This window comes from Amia ocellicauda, chromosome 2 (assembly GCF_036373705.1).
Source record: "Amia ocellicauda isolate fAmiCal2 chromosome 2, fAmiCal2.hap1, whole genome shotgun sequence".
In the NCBI taxonomy this organism is placed as follows: Eukaryota; Metazoa; Chordata; class Actinopteri; order Amiiformes; family Amiidae; genus Amia; species Amia ocellicauda.
Window position 1 is genome coordinate 19,703,016 of NC_089851.1, and position 23,125 is coordinate 19,726,140.

The window sequence follows — 23,125 nt, forward strand, 5'->3', positions numbered from 1 at the left end:
TATTGTTTTTCGGTTTAATTTTTTTATGAAAATGTTGTTATTTATTATTTTAAACAGTTCCTTAGCATGAAAAAATAAATGTATATATGAGAATTAAAAGTCAGATATCGTAAATTACAGGTTACAAGTAATGGACCTGTCCAACATATCTAACTTTATAATGCAATTTTCATAATATAGTCTGTTTGAGAGTTATTGATGAAGTGGCATAAACAAGAATATTCAATTAATATTTAGCTTGTATTTTGCCTCCCAAATGCCACACAGAGGATATGGGGATATAACCACAAAATACTGCGTATAGGGCTGTGGTTTCAACACCAGTACTGGAGTACCCCCTGCCCTGCTGGTTTGTGTTCCAATCGAGCTCTTAATTACTTAATTGAATCCTTAATTGAACTAAGAATGATATGTACGGTTCAATTATGTAATTAAGGGTTCGGTTGGAACAAAAACCAGGGCACTGATTCTCAATCCTGTTTCAATACAGTTTCATACAATCTATAACGGTTTAAAATAATTCAAGACTTCAGATTAGGCAAATTATTAGTTAAATTAGGGTTTCAAATAAGTACCCTACTGAAGTAACGGAGAGCTCGGTTCAAACAAAAAACAGCAGGGCATGGGGTCCCCAGGACCTGGATTGAGAACCACTGCTATAGGGTACTGAATTTTGTTTCTTTCAGCATAAACTGAGGTTAGTTCCATGGGCTAGTAATATGTTAACTGTGTGTACATTAGTGTGTATTTAATTATATATATATATATATATATATATATATATATATATATATATATATATATATATATATATATATATATATATATATATATATATATATTTTTTTTTTTTTTAAATCCATAAAAAAAAACTTATTTTAATCTCCCAAGAACACATCAGACTCCAATAAATGATCTTTAATCCCTTCCAAAGGTTTGACATGTTTTCAACTTTCAATCATTAATTTAGTTCCAGTTTTATAAATTACTTCGCCTGCATATAGCTGTATTACTCTGTCGTTTTCAATCCATAGTACCTAAATTATTTGAATCACCAAGGATGAATCATGAACCAAGAAGGATATAATAATTTCCCCAGAATGATATTAGTATGTAAATATTGTTAGCAATTAATGTTTGGAGACCTGAGCTACAGAGATATGAATCATAGGAATACATTTTCCCAGGGATGATTGCTTTTATTCCTTTTTAGAGTAAAGAAATATGTTAAACACAGTTTAAAACTTTTTCACAGAGTGTTTATATAAGCAGTACATTTTGTATTCCCTGATTGTATTTTAAATGTATTTTTTACTGGTGGAATATATTAAAGCTAATTAAGAAGGTCACTTTAGAAATCTTGTGAAATATACCTATGAGTGGACTACATAATTATACTGTATACTGAGTACTGTTTAAAATCTTTCTCAATGATACATCCATGGGCATGAGTTCAACCTCTATATGAAATACAACAATGAAATTACTGGCAAATACCTGTAGATTACTGATAAAAGATGTTACTCAGATTTGTCTTTTTTGCCTGCACTCTAAAATGTACTACACTAAGAAGAAACACATTTTATTTTTTCATCCCCCACATTTCAGCATTTCAGTTACTAGTTCCTGACTAATGTTTTAAAGAGTGCATGAAAATATTTAGTTGGTTACATTCATTTATTACTTTAAATCAAATAAAAAATGTATTGCAATTTTAAAATGTATAATCAATAAACACTTTTTTTTATTATTTGTTCATTGTTTCATTAGTGTATATACATTATTTTTAGACACTTTCTTCAAAATACAAAAAATGAAGACCTTAAACTTGAGTAAGGATACAGCATTAAATATCCAGTTTGTGTTTAGGTTTGTGTGTTGCTTTAAATCAGAAAGGGATGGGGTTTGAGACTCTGACTATGAGAATACAAGACCATACATACTGTCTATAAATAAAAAGCAAAAGCAAAGTTCCATATTTATAAAGCATTACTGCTACAATGTATATTATGAACAAAAAAGCAAACAGTGAGAAATATAACAGGGTGATGGAATAAACCCCCTTATTGATGTTAATAGACATCACATCACATCTGGATAGTCACAATGAAAAGTAGTTGCTTCTTTCATCAGTTCACATTTTTTATTTTATCACATTACTAAACAGCTTATCTGGAGATGAGTGATCTATATCCAAAACTAACTAAAGGGATACCATGGAGGACATCTGAACATTAAACAGTGCTCAAACCCAGTCATTTGACCATTGATCATGATGTTGATAGATGAATGTGGTGACCTTGGACAGAATTAAGCAGCCATATTCAACACAGGGACCACAAAGGCCTTGGAATAATCTATCTTGAATCGGTCATAAAATATGGAGTACTGGTCAGGATGCACCTAACTAACTAACTAACTAACTAATCTGATACATCTTCCAAAAGAGTGTTGCTAAGTGTTACAAATCTTTTTAGTACTTTTTAACAAGAATCATATTATTATAATAATTATTTTCAGATATTTGACTGTACATGTCTTGATTACATGTCCCTTTTTAGATTCCTTCAGATCACATCCATTAAATCAAATCAGCTCTTAGCTCAGACACTCACTGTAATCTCACTATGTGGCAGTGTTGCAAAGACATGTTCACAAAGTGTGCTAGTGAGTAAAAGTGAATCTCAGAGCCCCGTAAAATAACTATTGTTTGCTAATCTGAAATAATATGACATTAGAGAGTGTAATTTTTTTTTATCTCCAGCTTAACCAGGTCTGTCAGTAGTTACAGCCAATACTTAAAATGCTAAGTCCTTCTTTTCCAGTAATGTTTTCTTTGTGGGATAATCAGATGATCATTTCTTCAGGATTACAATTCCCATCAGACAGTGGAGTAATTTGCTGCACTGTTAGACTCCAGATCATCTGCAAAGCTCAAAGTAAGTGCATGTTGTATGTAGAAGGAATAACACGCACCACCTTAAAAATTCCTAGCTTTATATCGGAAACAGACATCAGAATCAGGTGGCAGGATACCAAGTCCTGCACGACTGTGGTCTAGTTTGACTTGCCTCTCTCCAGGAACAATTTCAATATCAAATTGCAGCAACAATAGCGTGACAAACTGCTTTATTTCATATATTGCAAAATACCTGCCTGGACACTTAGTATTTCCAGAACCAAATGGCATCCAATAATACTTCAGTTTCTGGCCATGCTTGTAGAAGTTGGTCTTTTCTTTCCCATCTTCAATAAATCGGTCAAACTTGTAAGTCTGTAGGGAGAAAAGGAAATCTGTACATTTGAAGAATGCTGAAGCAAGGGTTTTAAAGAACATTTTCGGTGTGGTGGCTGCCGTTTATAGGAAGCTAGGTATGAACTGAGATTGCACTCATTTGCATGCAGGTGGTGACCCACTGAGGCTGCATTAAAGCTGAGCCAGGGTGGATTAATTTCCAGTCTTTGATATTCATTAACTGTGGCTTCAGAAAAATACAAGGAGATGACACAATTACCCTCAGAGCTTCACTGCAGTTCAATAGATCCATGATTTCAAGTTCACACTGCCATACCAAATGATCTGAAAGGATTGTGTCTCAGCAAGACATAGGCAGTTCATACAGAATCAACATTACTCTCTTTGATGCAGAGCTGTTTTTATGTTGTTTTCACAGATTCTTTAGAAAAATAAAACTGCATGATCCAACTACAATGTGATTTATGTATACCCCTTTTTCTTTAGCTAGCTGGTTGACACAATATGGAGCACAAGTTGGAAGTCTGTATTGACTTTAAGGTCATCAGGGCATTTATATATATATATATATATATATATATATATATATATATATATATATATATATATATATATATGTAGTTATATTGTATATGAACAAAACTTTTCAAGGTGTGAATGCGCTGACCTACAATGCCCATCGTCAGTGCAGAAACACTTACTCCAGGGGGAAAGCAATGATAGGACTCAAACAAAGGACCTTGATACTGTGAGGGGCCTGAAGCACAGAACCACCACACTCCACACACCTCTGGGTCTTCAAAGATCTCTGGATCCATGTGCATGCACTGGGGATAGAGGGCTATGAGATCTCCTTTTCTCACAGCGATGGACTGGTCCTTTTCAAACATCAGAGTGAAGTCTTCCTGGGCCACACGGATGTTGATAGAGGCTGAAGACAGACGCAGGCTTTCATTTATTGCACTTCCTAAATGGGTGACAGAAAAATATTTGTATTTTAAAATGAAAGCAACTCAAAAGTTTGAGTGAGAAATAAAAGGGATTGATTAGAATAGAAGATTTCAGGTTACATTTAAATATTGCACTCAGGAGAACTTATCAGATAAAAAATAACTGGTCATACAAGGTCATTCAATGTTTCTCACTTTCCTGAAAGGCAGCAGAGAAGCTGCTGAGATATAGACTACATCCAACATAGCAGAATACCGTGGCTCACTATTTCAGTGCATTTCATAGCACCTTTATTATTTTATTCTAATGGAATTTCTAGTGAACCCCATATATACACAAATGATTGCAGATAAGGAATTGCAGCCTAACTATAATTATTGTATTATATGCTCTATGTGTCTATCTCTATATTCTCTCTATTTTTAATTATTTAAGTAAATAGCAAAGCTGTCCTGGGTAACATATAATAATACTGTGAATAAATGCAAGAATATATTTAAGAGTAAAATCAGCCTCCAGATTAACTTAGAATAGAAAGTTGCAACAACCTAAGGAAGCCAAATTTATCTATGTATTTGTTCATTTATCCAGTCTTTCACCCATACATAGTTACATTTTCGAATGACTTTGTGACCCGATGTTGCCAGATAATGCTTTAAGGAACATTTTTATTTATTTATAATAGTCATGGGATTGTGAGGATGCCACTTTTGAATGTGGTTATAACATTAGAACATTAGTTCTATGACTACATGTTATTACTATATGTTTGAGTCTAACAAAACTGCCTTCTAAAACTGAACAACCAATCAAATATGTAGATTGGAATATCCATGATGACCTACATTCACTATTTTATATTACACATGTTCTTAATGCACATTTATGAATAATGATAAAAAGGGAAAAAAGAATGAGCAATATCTAATCCTCTTTTATAATGCACCTATTATATGAAATGGTACACATGGAATTGTTTTTGTTTGTTTACATCAACAATGAATGTTGTGGAGCAAAATAAATAAATAACCTTGAGCGTAATCTCAGTGATTAGCTGCATTTACATGATGCCAAATTCAGCTACCAGTGCACATGCCTAATCAATCTTGAAAAGAAGGTACTAACAACATCATCTCACCCAGCTCCATCCATGATGGCATCAGTCACTGATAAATTATTCAATTAAGACTGTAGAAATGGTTTATCCCTCTCCCACACATGTGCAAAAGCCTTGTATTGTGTTTCTATGTAATATATAGGAGAAATACCATTTTACATGCTTGAAACAGAAAGCACAAAATGCCAGGGGATATATATGGCATGACCCATAGAAATATACATATACAAGACAGCTAAATATAAACTCCACCTAATATTTCCTTTGTTTAAAAGTAGACAGAATGCAAACTGAATTACATGGACAGTCTTGTTTTCGAGCACCTACAAATTTTAAAAAATGAAACAAAAATACAAAATGCCCTCGTCATTTTAAAAGCCCTTTCACATTTGCAAGCACCACCCTAGGCTTACAAGCACCCACAACCCAATGTCCTTGGTTTCCCTGTGGCCTTCACCTTGTGCTCCCTGCACAGTGAATTTTATGGTTAATTTCCGGCAATTTATCCTGGCAGTTTCAGAAGAAATTCCTACGGGAATAATGTGCATAATTTGCATAAATCATTCTGATAGAATGCATATCAGCATGTAGCTCCTGTCTAGAGCTGCAACATTTACTTTGTAATCAAAACTGACTTTTTTTTTCTTCAGCAGCACATCTAGAAGCTGTGTTAAGCAACTTGATTCCTTCTTATCATTACTTTGGAAAAAAGCTAACAAACAAATAACAAATGAAACCGTGAAATAACTAAATACACACACACATTATATATATATATATATATATATATGGAAGGAAACTGACTCTCTTTGCATGACAGCAGATTTCTGGGCTAATTGTTGCAAATGAAGTCAGTAAAGTGGGATGCCTTTGTTGTTACTGTGACACTAGCTTTGGCCCTTTTATGGATCAGCATAAACATACATATTAGAAAGAAAACAACAACTGTTCTCTCAGAGAAAATTAAATCTACTGGGGTGTGCAAAAAAAAAACAAAGTGGCATTCGGCGCACTCTCGCAGGAGGTTTTTCCTTAAGCGTGCATTTGTCTAAAGAAATGAGGCTGCGGTCAGCTTTTTGTGTCCAGCGCGGTGATCTAATGTGACGTACAGTAAGTCTGTGCATATTCTTTTGGACTGCCTTCGTTACTATAATCAGGCAGAGTCAAATCGGTTTTGTTGGTGACGAAGCCGGAAAAATAGGAACCTTTGCAGAATGTGGGCCTGAACTGCACATAGCCACAAGGCACCTGACACGATAAATTTCAATTGGCAGAAACTTTGTTATGTGCTCAAAAAAAAAAAAGAAAAAACACAAAGACGAAAAGGATCAAACCCCATCATCATGCCAGAACAGAAACTTGCAAGGCAACAAATACAAAATGGGCTATGCAATGTGTATTAAATATGGTGGGTGACTTAAACTGTGCAGTATTTCAAGTAACTCAGATGAAACAAATAAAAACCGAATCCCAAAAAGCAGAATTATGAGCAGGGTTTCCTCCAGCAGCAGTAAACATGGCTGCATCTTATTGGCTGACATCCTCTCTGGCTGCATGGCACAGATAGTCTGATGCAGTATCACACATGACAATTGGGCGAGCATCTCTTATGCAGGAGTTAATCACAATAATAGAGCACAATGTGTAGCTTCACGGTCAGACCGTAAATGACAAATCTGTTTTACCATCCAGTACCAGCTACATGTGGGAGGTGAGGTTAACACTGGCTTTGAGCGATCCTCATGATAATTATTCAATGACAAAAGTCACATTATGTTCAGCTGAATGGGGAGAATATGGACCGGTAGTATTGTTGCTTCCTTAAATGCAGATTTTTTTTAAAGAATACACGTCTTTCATGCATAAACGAACAGAAAGATTCATGTGCTATGAAATTGCTTTTTTTTTCTCTTGCATTTATTTTGTACGTTAGGAACAGCCTTCCAATGTATCTGGCAGATGAGCCTGGTAACATGGGAGGTCTTCCATTATGTACCAAGAGGTACAGTAAATTATCCAGCGCAGTAGAGCAACATCTGTTTCTATGCTAGTGCCGAGCAAACAAGGCAATTTAAAGCATACCAAGGGATCAGCAAATAAACACAACCCCTATTTTTTCCCCTGTCTTCCACAGGAGCATCAGATGCTCCACTGTAATTTTCATGCACTGAAAGAGCGCATACTTTTTATATTGCTCAGCCAAGAAGGTTCAGTACGGTGTTCAGCATCCATCTGTCTAAAATCTGTAAGTATTTATTTTCCATTGACCTCCAAATAATGCAAATTAATGTGGGTCAGAAAAATCCAAGGAAATTATTAAGAAGTACATAACTTGATAACAAATGGCACCAACTGCTGTCTAGAGGGGGAAACATTAAAGATATTATACAACTCAATGAGAATTCATATTCATCATCAGTATGGTTATTATATTCACCAATAAAACACAACAACAACAAATAATAATAATTATAATAACCAAAAACATGAAGGCATGAATATGAACATTTTTGGTATTTATCTAATTTTCAGTGAAGACCCAGGAAATAATTAAATGGAACAAGATGAGGTTTGTTAGGTATTACATTTAGTGAGGTATTAAAGCTTTTTAATTGATCTATAATAGGATTGTAGCCAACAGCATGTGGTTAAATTCCCCTTTACAGCGGGAAGACAAAACTGGCAGTTTTAAAACTGGAGAAGTGAAACAACTGGGCTAGTGGAGCTCATTGTCTTTATGATATGCGTGTCTTAACCAAATCAGTCTGGGAGGCAGAAAGGGTGGGGGTGCACTGTAATGATTCATCATGATATACATACTAGGAGCTTGCCAGAGCTCCTGGGGTAAGTCAGCACTCACAATCAGCCATTGTGGGGTTGTAATACTACTGCAACACCACAAAGGCACCTAGATGTACCTTTTATGCATTGTTTACACAAGCATACAAGTCTAAGTACATTAATAAAAGAATGACTACATCATATCCAGGACTGGATTATAAATATGACTATGGGATAATGATTGAATATACACACACACACAAATGTATAAGCTTCATATATATATATATATATATATATATATATATATATATATATATATATATATATATATGCAAGAGAGAGAGAGAGAGAGAGAGAGAGAGATGCTTGGACGACCACCCATCGACGACCACATACAAGATAAGATGAAATAATACACTTTTTAGATGTGACATGAAAAAGAGAAGCTGTAGATCGAAGTAAGTGGAAACATCTTTGGGAGGCCTTCATCCAGCAGTGGATCGATATAGGCTGCTGCTGATGATGATATATATTTTAATCAGTTATTTCTAATAATAATATCCAAAAACAGAAAACAATTGAGAGGTGGAAGAACAATAACAAGTAACAATAACAATACAGTGGGGGAAAAGTACATACTCAGTGAAAGTGCATCAGAACTCAGCCAAAGAATAACTGAGCCTAAAACAGTCCCTGTCTCAAAACAGGCTGAAGTAATGTCAATTCACTTTAGTTTTCCTTAAACTTCCTCAATATACTTATAAATATTTCATCTTTAATCCCAATTTGCTATCCTTTGTTCCTATGCCTCCAAGCAGTTGTCTTCCAATTTATATTGAATAAATGTGTTCTAATGAGAAATGGGGCAAGCCAGCGAGGCAGAGCTTGGTGACTTGAGCACGGCCCGCCACCATCCCTGTGATAGGCAGGCAAATTGAGTTAAAATGAAAAGTCTTGTCAGCTGAAACAAAACATGGTAGCCAAACAGCGTGCTGTCAATCATCATCCACAACAGGGAACTAGAAAGAGAAAAGGTCATAACAATGCATTGACAATACTAATACTGATAATAAAATTAATAATACAAAAATTATATATTTTGAAAATATATTCAGTGAGGAAAATATTTTGTTGATACCAAACCATTACAAACATGTATCTGTTAATGTGTGCGGTCATTAAATACATGTATTCAATTTAGTACTTTTAAAAAACATGCATATTGAGCCAGGAGCTTTTCAAACCCTACATGTGCTGTAAAATACCTAAAAATATATATAGTTTTAAAGATGACTTTTCTTTCATATCAACAAAGTACCATGATGAACAGAATGACATGTTCCAGGTGATTTAAACACATCAGGTAAAGACAGTGATCAGCCAAGGCTGCAGCTGATTTGAACCAGTAAGAGGAAGAAATTAATAAATTACCTAAATAGCGCAGGCTGTCTAATTGTTCTCTGGTGAGGGTAATGCCATTGCCGTGACCTGCTTCTTCACCTGTCAAGTGCACAACACGCTGGATTTCCGCACGCACGAGAGAAAGGGCTTCTGGGTGCCTCACTAGGTAGTACACAGTCCAGAATGTGGCTGGAACTGTGTTTCCAACAGAGGCCCACAGAATGGCAAAATGATGTGCTGGGAGAAATAAGTGAAAAGGAAGATTAATAGCGTTTATTACACTGATTAGATTTGCAGTGTGCTAATTAAAAGATGTTAGGACACAGACCTAGCCAAGGATCAGTGAATGCTAATGAGGACCAATAGGCTTCTGAAGTCTAATTTTCTGCTTAATGAGGACGGTTTAAATGTAATGTTTGGTGGGAGGAAAGTGGGGGAGGGGGGTACAGGAGCAAACGCAGCTCTATTGTAATCTTTCTCATTATCACCATTAAGTACCTTGTTTTACAACCTCAGCAAAAAAAAAGGAAAAAGAAAAAAATCAATTATCTTAAAGGGTTGTTGCAGGATAAAAACATTTTATCATTAGTCAATTGATGGGAATGTTAAATGTCTCAAGGTCACACAACCTTTCCTTATATTACGATAAAGCAGTTTTGGAAATATACTTTAAAGGTTCTGCAAAAAGCTCACATAAAATTTTGGAAAAAATAAAAAAACAGTACCAGCTTTGTCCATGTCTCCAAGGGATTCATACTGTTCAAAGAGCTCTATTCTGCTCTGAACAAATGTTGATGGTCCCATCCATTCTGACATTCGCTGGGGCAAAAAGAAACTGATCAAGTCCTCTCGGATTTTCTTGGTCGCTCCCAGGAATGCAATAGGAATTCTTGCGATTAACAATGGAAACATTGCATCAAACTTCACAAAGTTCTCTCTCACAGCAGCCATATCCACATGTCTGTTAGTGTGGACTGGCTTCCCATACATTGTCAAGAAAGTGACCTCGAACATGATCTTATGGCAGAACGAATACAAGTTCTCGGTCCTCCAGCTTGCTTCTCTACTCAGATAGTCTTGCTGAAACAGATATACCAGATTCCTCCTCATGTTCTCAGTAAGGGAGGTCAGATGGTCCCCCTTCAGTAACTGATAGAACCTATGTATGCTCTCATCCATTCCAGGGAACTTCTGGTTTCGGATGGGTGGATAACCAAATGTCATTGGAGACACTTGGTCAGCGAACTCATGGAAATCCAATTGTTTCCCATGCTTAATGACATATGGATAAAGTACAGGGTCCATGATGAAAGTAATGTATTTACCTGCAGAAATAAAGGGAAAAATTATTATTCTTTGTGAATAAACACAATATGGAAGGTAAATGAGTAGACCAAAATCAGCAGCATCATTATTTATTAATAAATGATAGTTATTAGCAAATTAGTTCCACTGACAGATACACCCTATTGATTTACGATGAGATGTTTATCATTCTAATCACATGACTCACACTAATTTGGTACACAAATAATAAATTGAGCTAGAAACAAAAAATCATTTTAAACTCTACTAGAATGTAGGTTTGCCTAATTCTTATTTATTGACACATTTATCACATTTGTCAGTTGAAAAAATAATGGCTCAATTTACAAGTTGTATTTCTTTTACTGAAATTTTACTTTTAGATCTGACAACTGATAAGGAATGCATTATTTTAAGATTTTTCAGGATTTTTTTTTTTAAGTCTACTGAATAGTTCTGTATAGTTGTTATAATCACAACACTTATTTTTAAAAGCATTAGAAAGCAAGTATCTGAGCCAAATCATAGATATTGTAGTCTAGTCTTAAAATATGGGCCTAAAATTACCTGCACAAATTAAAATGTAATCATATACGAAACAAAAAGACATTTTCTCCATGGAAGGTAGAGGGATATTGACGTGACAAAGTGGGTACAGAAATGCTGGCAATGAGAACATAAATATCTTTCATGTGCACACAAACAATGCAGATGAAATGCTCATGATAATTTTCAAGAGACCAGTTACAAGATACCTTAGTTAAGATTACACAAACTTTTTTTTTTAAACCAAATGCATTTGTTGGTGGTAAAGGTGGTAAATGGTCAATTCAAACAAGTTATTGTTAAATAAAAGTTAAAACTTTTCTTTCCAGAAGAATCAATATAAACAATAAACAATCTGCATCTAAAATACTCATTTAAACAAGTCGTCTTCATGGGCTTCAAATTACTTCTCTCTTAAAAATCCCCATAATTATTTGGGTGATTGACAGTTTACAGTCCATTTTAGAGGTCATGCAGACCAATTACTTTATAGAACAAAAATTAAATGATCATGTAATAATATATCATTCCATCACGAAAATACATTCAGCATTTACCACTATAAATGATGTATCTTCATCTCCTCCATCTAATTTCAAAGCAGCACTTAGACTATTCTTTGAGGTAATATGAATCATTATGTTATCCTGTACTCTACGTGTCAGATTATATCCCAAGCTTTAGAAGTTTCCCTTTGAGAGGAAAAATTTGGATTCACGTCTCCTTGAAGTGAACCATTCATCTCACTGCCGAGTGAGACACATTTCCACATGCCCTCTGTGACCCGCAGGGTCGGGCTCTCAACAGCTGACACCTCTTGTGCTTTGGTATCCTCCTCTGGTAAACAGAACACAGATCAGGATGCAGAAATATTTCATTCTCAGGGTCAGCACATGATTGCATAGGTATCTGGAGAAAGAGCCACATACTAAAAGCAGCACATGAATGGTAAAATGAGGTGCTGATTAAACAGCAGTGTCAAATCACTGTACCTTAAACTCCTGCATGAATTGACAGCAGGAGCAACCAGTCAGCATTAAGACAATTAATCATTTTCAAGGATTTGTTTTAATAAAACAAAATAATTATATATCATATTTCATATATATATATATATATATATATATATATATATATATATAGTATTTATTTATTTAAGAGTGCTAATGTATTTCACATAATCTGTATTTTTTAAATGGCCACTACTGGTTCTCCAAGACATTAATTTATTTTGTGTGTTAGCATGATTTGACCAAATTATCCAGATAAAACTGATTAATCATGTTTTAGAAACTATACAATGAAGTATCTTGCAAACTTCCCCTTCTGCACAGGACAGACACATTTTGGTCCAAAGCAACTGAGTTCCAGAGGATTCACAGTGGATATTACACTAAACTGTTTTTTTTTTTTTTCTCATTTATGTAATCTTTATCTTATTAGGAAGATTTATCTGAACTGTTGACAATGATGTACAGTAGTGCTTCTCAGAAATGACGTTTGGGAAAAATGATTCTGCTGCACCACCACACAAAACCAATTAGAGAACTATTTTCTGCGACAGGTCAGGAATTTACATTGTTTCTCTTGGAAAGATGTGCTTTTTAATTTCTTTATTAAGATGACATCCATGTCCCTTACGACTTTTCAGAATGACAATCATTTGCTCATCACATTGGAAATGGCAATCAGTGAAATCGCATTACGGGTACAAGTCCTTGGCAGCAACTCCAAGCATCGTTTTGCATTTTCCAAATGAACTACTTTGAGAACTAATAATTACAATACCTAGGTAGACTGGGATGACAGGACCCTTGTCACATGCTGAAAGATGAGTAGTAATGTACAAAACAAGAGAGAGTTTTGTACAGACAAAACTAAACACATACACACAGGCACATAGGTATACACGATTAGTAATAATATTGTACAATCAAATATAAAGAATAAGAAAAGAAAGGGAATACTTACCAGCAATATAGACAGTAAAGATGTCACCATATTTGTTCTTTTGAGCATTAAGAAATATTTGGGCATTTTTTCCAAACTCCAGAGCATTGCCAATATAAGGAATCCACCCTTTAATAATTGGAGGTTCCCCCGGTCTCCTATATAACAAATAAGTATAATATGTGTAAGTATCAAAATTGTTATATACATTGACTTCACATGCAATGGGGGCCAGGGAGTATAATTCAGATAATAATAATCATTATTATACTGTTTGGTGTGAATTGAGTAGTAGCAGTAATAATAATAATAATAATAATAATAATAATAATAATAATAATAATATTTATAAAAGTCTTGCTGTTGGGACCAGCGTAGAAATATCAATAGCAGAAGTAGTTGTAATAGTAAGTAGTAGTATTGTTCAACACAGATACAGACACAGATACAGATGTTATGGCATGCAGCAGCGCTGATTCAGTGTCAGTCCAGGTCAGGGAGAGGTACTATTTTTACTTCCTAAAACCGCAGTATTTGCATCTGATTTAAGCGGCATAAGATTAAGTAAGTCTGGTGCAGACAAGAATGAAGCAAATCTCAACAAACAATGCAGACACTACATCCCATCTGTGAAGGTGACTTATACTACATGCAGAACAACCCATTTTGATTAATCACAAGATATTTACTGGCTCAGATCTAATCAAAGATCAAGGGATCCCAAGCTTTAACATCACACACAGCATGGAAATTCATGCAGCAGGATTAACCTGTCATGTTCTGTGTTGTCTTTCTAATAGCCTATATATATATATATATATATATATATATATATATATATATATATATATGAGAGAGAGAGAAATATATATATATATATATATATATATATAATTTTAATGTATGAAATAATCATACTGAGACTGAGCATTACTGTACTTTTTTTTTATTAAACTAGGCTATTGATCCTCCTTACAGATTTATCATGCAAGCTTTCATTTTTATTATATTCTCCTATGAATTCTGTGCTCTGCTGTTACATTTAATACAAGGCATGGATCTGTAAATGCAGTGCAAGTCAGCATCCTGATGGTTAATTCCTTCCAGAATGAAAATAAGCCAAGGACTAATCCAAGATTATAGAGGAGATGATCAAACCTTGACCTCTGATAGTTTACAACATAACCTTAATTATCCTCTCTAAGCTCGCACAGCATTACAGAGGTTTGCCATTTGCCAATACAAAGCAAAATCAAGAAAACGCAGAAAGTGTGTGAGGTAGCACCGGTTGTCGGCCTTCACTTCATGGGGTGGACAGTGCCCCACATAGGTAGCATTGTGACAGATATTTAGACAGGCTTTTTGTCATATTCTAATTTAATGCATCTAATTTCACCCTCCACGCTCTGTCATTTGGTCAAAAGATGTATTCTTCACAGCCTTTCCGCAGGGTAAAAAAGACGCATCTCAGAAATCCAGGGGAAAATTAACTTAATACTCTGGATCTGTGGGCTCACATCAGGAGATGTTTCAATATCACCCAAATATGAGGGTCATTATGACTGCAGTCCTGTTAAGTTTAGGAAGCAATAAGCAGAACCCTACTAAACGCCATTTCAGGACCCTGTCTAGTTGTGGGGAAAAGGATAACGCTAATTCAACTTACGACCTACAGAGCACACATCCAGCAAATCTACCTTAACTGCACTCCTTTTTTCTGCAGATAAATAATTCTACTGTAAAACCAAATTCAACATACATTGCTTGCTGAAACATTACATGGTTAAACCTCACATAACAAATTAATAATTAAACTTATTTAAAGGCAAATAGTATTTTTTTAAACAATGTATGCAATTTGTGAATGATGCTTAAAATGATATGCAAATGTCATTACAATTCTATACATTTACACATTCAATAAACCCAGTTCAGATCAAACAATTTTTTTTACTGGTTTCTGTTCTTATTCCTAATTAGTTCCACATCTTTGAATTTAAATGAATTTAAAACTGGCACTAGTATTTGTTTTATCTTTGCTTGTTTTATACCTACATTAAGAAATACCTTCAGCTTCAGTTTACAAAGATATTTGTATTCGGTCTAATATTAACCTTCTGTTTACAGTTAGACAGTCATTTGATTAATTTCCAGCCCAGATAAAAAAATTATAATCTTGGTGTCTACAAAATATTCTACAACATATTGCCAAAAGTAATCTTTTGTCTGACCTATACATAATCTTCATTTTTTTCAGCAGCAATGTAATCCTTAAAGCATAAATACAGAAATGAGAAAATCACTATTTTGTTGTCAAGCTGGTAAACATGCCGAGTTAACCAAGAAAATTATTTTTCCCTGGCTATCCATGGAAATGTCACTCCCCAGGGTTCTGTAGCAATTCAGCTGCGTTTAGTTATTTTTACAGAACTAAAATGGATTCTTAAGACCCCCCAACAAGGGATTATTATTTCAAAGAATATCAGGGCTGTGAGTGTTCTGATATCCAATTGCTGAAAAATGTATGAAGAGTTTAAAACTGATATCTACATATAGGCCTACAATAACAGAATAACTCTCTGTATTGGAATTGTGTTGATAATAAACATGTACATATTTATTTATTTATTTAATTAATTATTGGTCCTGAATGATCAGAATTAATAATTAGTATTGTTTAAAATTTACATTAGGATTATTTCCTTTTAAAACAAATAAAAGGCTAATAAAAAGGTCTCATTCCTTAATTAAATGTAATTTGGCTGAATATGTAACAATTATGTACATCATTAATTGTTATGATAAGCATTTAGATCATTCAAAGCCCTTGGTTCAGAAGTGACTTTTGAGTTTTATGATCACTGATTGGACTTAACGTTATTTTTATACTGTGTGTTCATTAAATGTAAGCCTTTTTGTCATTTTCCCTGTCTGTAAGATATTTTCTCATTGTGACCAGACAAATTAAGGCAAATGGTTATAATTTTTGTGTCATATCTTTTTAGGACTACCTCGAAGATGCTTGCCAAGATTCAATAAAATGTAACAAAGCTGATTACATTTGCCTTTTAAATGGCCACCCACAACTGCTTGCCAAGGATTCACAAAACCATGGTGTATCATTTCATAATTTTCACTACAGACAAATTAAGGCATAATTCAAAGGGTATGTCAATACTTGCTTACATCACCCTACTATTTCTGTTGCAAATGATGCTGACATTGTCTCATTCATATGGAGACAAGAGCGTGATATGTTTGGGCACTAGGCCCTCTGCTGCAAAGATTCCAGCCACGTACATTCAAGCATGCATATAGACCACGTATAAGCAAAACAGAAATTAAATTGGCAGAAAAGTACACACCATCGCTTTAGAGCAATTGTTTCCCCTTATACAAGCATGCAGAACTCAAATGATTTACATAAATAAAAGCATTGCAATTTTGAAGGCTAAAGGGCTAAGTGGAATTGGAAAAATGTGTTTATTATTGAGGCTTGCCTATGAGTTCTTTAGATTTTAGTACACTCTCACACCAGCAAAAGGACAAAAAGACTGCTGGACTAGTATATCATTATCCACATTATTATTATGGATATTCATTTAAAATCTGGTATTGCTTTCTGCTTAAAATTACATGTATGTGCATCTGTGAACCCATTAAATTGATATACAGTTGTAGAAAAAAACGCCATTAAATAATTGTTCTGTAAACTCTACTTATATATGAATTCTATTTGTTCAGCATTTGTTGAATGATGATGCATTAGTGCTGTGCTCCATGCTAAACAATGATATATAGTTCGATAAGAGGATATCAATATTTTAATCTACAGTAGTTAAATCAAAATCAGATAATGATTCACAAGATGTTTTTAAAACAGTTGAGCGACTGATATGTACCAACCATATAATGCAAAATACAATATTAATGTAACATGATCATGTTGTCAAGGGGACACACTAGTACCCCCCTGTTCCTCCATAGGTGGTTTATATCTGGAGCATGGCAGAGAGCTCTGAGAGTAATTGCCTCTCCTCATGACTCCTTTAAAAGGCTTCAGGTCTCAAGCCCACTGAAATGGTTAAATATACTGTATACTGTAGGTTCCTGTTTGAATATTGTAGAAGAGGCTCAAAACAGGAGGTCAAAATATCTTGAAACATTGCTATAGTCACACAATATTTATATTTATTGACATACTACTTAAAACATATCCAAAATATGATTAATTTAAATACAGGGGCACATTATGGGTTTAAGACAAATACAAGACCCAGTTATAGTGCAATGGAAATCCTATTTTATTGGTATCATTTAAACATGTTTAATAGGCTCACAATTCAGGGATATCCATCAGTTTCATGTTTTAACTACTCATCTGAAAACTGAAAAGCTACATTCTATAAAGTGTGCATACTATTTGTAAAATGCACTACAATTAAATCTAAATGCATCAAGAAGCAGTTAAAAAGCAGTACATATATAATACATAATACATATACAGTACTGTGCAAAAGTTTTAGGCAGGTGTGAAAAAATGCTGTAAAATAAGAAGGCATTAATAGATTATATTCATCAATTAACTAAATGCAAAGTGAGTGAACAAAAGAAAAAACTAAATCAAATCCATATTTGGTGTGACCACCCTTTGCATTCAAAACCAGCACGAATTCTTCTAGGTACACTTGCACAAAGTCAGGGATTTTGTAGGCATATAGTCAGGTGTATGATTCAACAATTATACCAAACAGGTGCTAATGATCATCAATTCAATATGTAGGTTGAAACACAATCATTCACTGAAACAGACACAGCTGTGTAGGAGGAATAAAACTGGGTGAGGAACAGCCAAACCCAGCTAACAAGGTGAGGTTGCTGAAGACAGTTTACTGTCAAAAGTCATACACCATGGCAAGACTGAGCACAGCAACAAGACACAAGGTAGTTATACTGCATCAGCAAGGTCTCTCCCAGGCAGACATTTCAAGGCAGACAGGGGTTTCCAGATGTGCTGTCCAAGCTCTTTTGAAGAAGCACAAGAAAACGGGCAACTTTGAGGACCGTAGACGCAGTGGTCAGCCAAGGAAACTTACTACAGCAGATGAAAGTCACATCATGCTTACTTCCCTTCGCAATCGGAAGATGTCCAGCAGTGCCATCAGCTCAGAATTGGCAGAAACACAGTGGGACCCTGGTACACCCATCTACTGTCCAGAGAAGTCTGGTCAGAAGTGGCCTTCATGGAAGACTTGCGGCCAAAAAGCCATACCTCCGACGTGGCAACAAGGCCAAGTGACTCAACTATGCACAACAACACAGGAACTGGGGAGCAGAAAAATGGCAGCAGGTGCTCTGGACTGATGAGTCAAAATGTGAAATATTTGGCTGTAGCAGAAGGCAGTTTGTTCTCCGAAGGGCTGGAGAGCAGTACACAAATGAGTGTCTGCAGGCAACAGTGAAGCATGGTGGAAGTTCCTTGCAAGTTTGGGGCTGCATTTCTGCAAATGGTGTTGGGGATTTGGTCACAATTAATGGTCTCCTCAATGCTGAGAAGTACAGGCAGATACTTATCCATCATGCAATACCATCAGGGAGGCATCTGATTGGCCCCAAATTTATTCTGCAGCATGACAACGACCCCAAACATACAGCGAAGTCATTAAGAACTATGTTCAGTGTAAAGACGAACAAGGAGTCCTGGAAGTGATGGTATGGCCCCCACAGAGCCCTGATCTCAACATCATCGAGTCTGTCTGGGATTACATGGAGAGGGAAGCAACTGAGGCTGCCTAAATCCACAGAAGAACTGTGGTTAGTTCTCCAAGATGTTTGGGCCAACCTACCTGCCGAGTTCCTTCAAAAACTGTGTGCAAGTGTACCTAGAAGAATTGATGCTGTTTTGAAGGCAAAGGGTGGTCACACCAAATATGGATTTGATGTAGATTTTTCTTCTGTTCACTCACTTTGCATTTTGTTAATTGATAAATATAATCTACAGTCCATCCGGAAAGTATTCACAGTGCTTCACTTTTTCCACATTTTGTTATGTTACAGCCTTATTCCAAAATGGATTAAATTCATTATTTTCCTCAAAATTCTACAAACAATACCGCATAATGACAACATGAAAGACGTTTCTTTGAAATCTTTGCAAATTTATTAAAAATAAAAAACAAAAAAAGCAAATGAACATAAGTATTCACAGCCTTTGTCATGACACTCAAAATTGAGCTCAGGTGCATCCTGTTTCCACTGATCATCCTTGAGATGTTTCTACAACTTGATTGGAGTCCACCTGTGGTAAATTCAGTTGATTGGACATGATTTGGAAAGGCACACACCTGTCTATATAAGGTCCCACAGTTAACAGTGCATGTCAGAGCACAAACCCAGCCATGAAGTCCAAGGAATTGTCTGTAGACCTCCGAGACAGGATTGTATCGAGGCACAGATCTGGGGAAGGGTACAGAAAAAAGTCCTGCATCATTGAAGGTCCTAATGAGCACAGTGGCCTCCATCATCCATAAATGGAAGAAGTTTGGAAGCACCAGGACTCTTCCTAGAGCTGGCCGCCCGGCCAAACTGAGCGATCGGGGGAGAAGGGCCTTAGTCAGGGAGGTGACCAAGAACCCGATGGTCACTATGACAGAGCTCCAGCGTGTCTCTGTGGAGAGAGGAGAACCTTCCAGAAGAACAACCATCTCTGCAGCACTCCACCAATCAGGCCTGTATGGTAGAGTGGCCAGACGGAAGCCACTTCTCAGTAAAAGGCACATGACAGCCCACCTGGAGTTTGCCAAAAGGCACCTGAAGGACTCTCAGACCATGAGAAACAAAATTCTCTGGTCTGATGAAACAAAGATTGAACTCTTTGGCCTGAATGGCAAGTGTCATGTCTGGAGGAAACCAGGCACCGCTCATCACCTGGCCAATACCATTCCTACAGTGAAGCATGGTGGTGGCAGCATCATGCTATGGAGATGTTTTTCAGCGGCAGGAACTGGGAGACTAGGCAGGATCAAGGGAAAGATGAATGCAGCAATGTACAGAGACATCCTTGATGAAAACCTGCTCCAGAGCGCTCTGGACCTCAGACTGGGGCGAAGGTTCATCTTCCAACAGGACAACTACCCTAAGCACACAGCCAAGATAACAAAGGAGTGGCTACAGGACAACTCTGTGAATGTCCTTGAGTGGCCCAGCCAGAGCCCAGACTTGAACCCGATTTGAACATCTCTGGAGAGATCTGAAAATGGCTGTGCACCGACGCTCCCCATCCAACCTGATGGAGCTTGAGAGGTCCTGCAAAGAAGAATGGGAGAAACTGCCCAGAAATAGGTGTGCCAAGCTTGTAGCATCATACTCAAAAAGACTTGAGGCTGTAATTGGTGCCAAAGGTGCTTCAGCAAAGTATTGAGCAAAGGCTGTGAATACTTATGTACATGTGCGTTTTTTGTTCTGTATTTTTAATACATTTGCAAAGATTTCAAACAAACTTCTTTCACGTTGTCATTATGGGGTATTGTTTGTAGAATTTTGAGGAAAATAATTAATTTAATCCATTTTGGAATAAGGCTGTAACATAACAAAATGTGGAAAAAGTGAAGCGCTGTGCATACTTTCCGGATGCACTGTATTAACGTCTATTTTTTAAAGCATTCTTTACTAAAGCATTTTGTCACACCTGCCTGCACAGTACTGTATATATATATAATTTGTTCTAAACTGCAAGTTCTTCATTTTTAAGTAAATATAGTTTTGTTTATCGAAAAATCTAATATTTGTAAATAAGATGCAATATAAAATATTGTTTGGCTCAGAAGCGCACAAAAGAAGGATCAGGTCATGCTTGTGTTTGCCTTTCAGTCTATTAATAAACCAAATCAAGAGATGTGCTGTTTAACTATAACCTTCAAAGGGGAATTTAAATGATCTGTTTGTGTTTGAATTCATGCAACTGCCATAAAGTTTAGACTTATTTTATTTGTGATACAATGATGTACGTGAGCTTGTCATTTGTGTTTATTTGTGATGCTGCTACACATCCAAGACATGCATACAGAAATGTCCTTTGTGTGATATGATTGCAATACATGTGCCCTCTGCTGTAGTTCCAAGGATGAACAGAGTGGGGCCTTTCAGTGAGGCAGTAACATGCTTGTCTATCTCAGTAGCAGATTGCTTTCTCCCTCCTTCAAAACTGACCAAATACTGGGTTTCCTGAAACTCTTTTGTGCAGAATACAATCCTGTGCAATACTATAATACCAGAAAAATTGTTTACTTTTACAAATCCAGCATTTTAGTGGTCTTGTTTGTAACTGATCTATGGCTACTATGGTATCTGAATTTTGTTACTGTGGGATATAAATTGCTGTCACACTAGTGTTGTGTACTGCTTCAACATTTGAGGGAGGATGTTTTCTTTACCTGTAATAAGTGTGAATGAAACATGACACTGATATCTGTATAGTGAGTGTAGTTACACATCTGAATCATACTGACAAAACAGAAACTCTATATCTTATTTATTCAATCCTTGATTTCCAATTTTAAACATTCTTTAAACCAGGATAGTCCTCAAAAGTTTGGGGTCACTTAGAAATTTCCTTGTTTTCCATGAAAACATACATGAAATTAGTTTGAATAAGAAATACAGCAAAATGAATAGGAAACATAGTCATTGACAATGTTAGAAATAATGATTTTTAATTTAAATAATAATTGTGTCCTTCAGACTGTGCTTTCGTCAAAGAATCCTCCATTTGTAGCATTTACAGTCTTGCAGACCTTTGGCATTCTAGTTGTCAGTTTGTTGAGGTAATCTGAAGAGATTTCACCCCATGCTTCCTGAAGCACCTCCCACAAGTTGGATTGGCTTGATGGGCACTTCTTACGTACCATACGGTCAAGCTGCTCCCACAACAGCTCAATAGGGTTGAGATCTGGTGACTGTGCTGCCACTCCATTATAGACAGAATACCAGCTGACTGCTTCTTCCCTAAATAGTTCTTGCATAGTTTGGAGCTGTGCTTTGGGTCATTGTCCTGTTGTAGGAGGAAATTGGCTCCAATCAAGCGCCATTCAACGGGTTTGGCATGGCATTGCAAAATGGAGTGCTAGCCTTCCTTCTTCAAGATCGCTTTTACCCTGTACAAATCTCCCACTCTTGTACAGTTGTACGAGATCTTCAGTTTCTTGGCAATTTCTCGCATGAAATAGCCTTCATTTCTCAGATCTAGAATAGACAGACAAATTTCAGAAGAAAGTTCTTTGTTTCTGGCCATTTTGAGCCTGTAATCGAACCCACAATTGCTGATGCTCCAGATATTCAACTAGTCTAAAGAAGGCCAGTTTTATTGCTTCTTTAATCAGCACAACAGTTTTCAGTTGTGCTAACATAATTGCAAAAGGGTTTTCTAATGATCAGTTAACCTTTTAAAGTGATAAACTTGGATTAGCAAACACAACGTGCCATTGAAACACAGGACTGATGGTTGCTGATAATGGGCCTCTGTACACCTATGTAGATATTCCATTACAAATCAGCTGTTTCCAGCTACAATAGTCATTTGCAACATTAACAATGTCTACACTGTATTTCTGATCAATTTGATGTTATTTTAATGGACAAAACCTTTTCTTCTTCAGACAAGATCAAATCTAAATAAACAAATCAAACGTATGCTAATTGTTCAGTTTTAAAACACAGATAACACAAGCAAACAAGTATGAATTATTGGAGGTATATAGTATGTTAATATGTTAATAAATAAACAGCAACATTTAATAATGTGTATAAAGGGAGTTTGT

The 23,125-nt window shown here is 35.8% G+C and overlaps 1 protein-coding gene across 1 annotated transcript in view; it reads right to left on the bottom strand.

Annotated features, from left to right (window-relative positions):
• Positions 1-1,658: 1,658 nt before the first annotated feature.
• cyp7b1 (cytochrome P450, family 7, subfamily B, polypeptide 1) overlaps positions 1,659-23,125 on the bottom strand; it is a 60,855-nt gene continuing 39,388 nt past the window's right edge. Inside the window, exons 2-6 of the mRNA XM_066720399.1 lie at positions 13,332-13,468; positions 10,235-10,834; positions 9,540-9,746; positions 4,045-4,223; positions 1,659-3,274 (exon numbers count right to left, since the gene is read on the bottom strand). Of these exons, the coding sequence (XP_066576496.1) occupies positions 2,981-3,274; positions 4,045-4,223; positions 9,540-9,746; positions 10,235-10,834; positions 13,332-13,468 (1,417 nt within the window). The 3' untranslated portion in view covers positions 1,659-2,980. The remainder of the gene's footprint in view (positions 3,275-4,044; positions 4,224-9,539; positions 9,747-10,234; positions 10,835-13,331; positions 13,469-23,125) is intronic.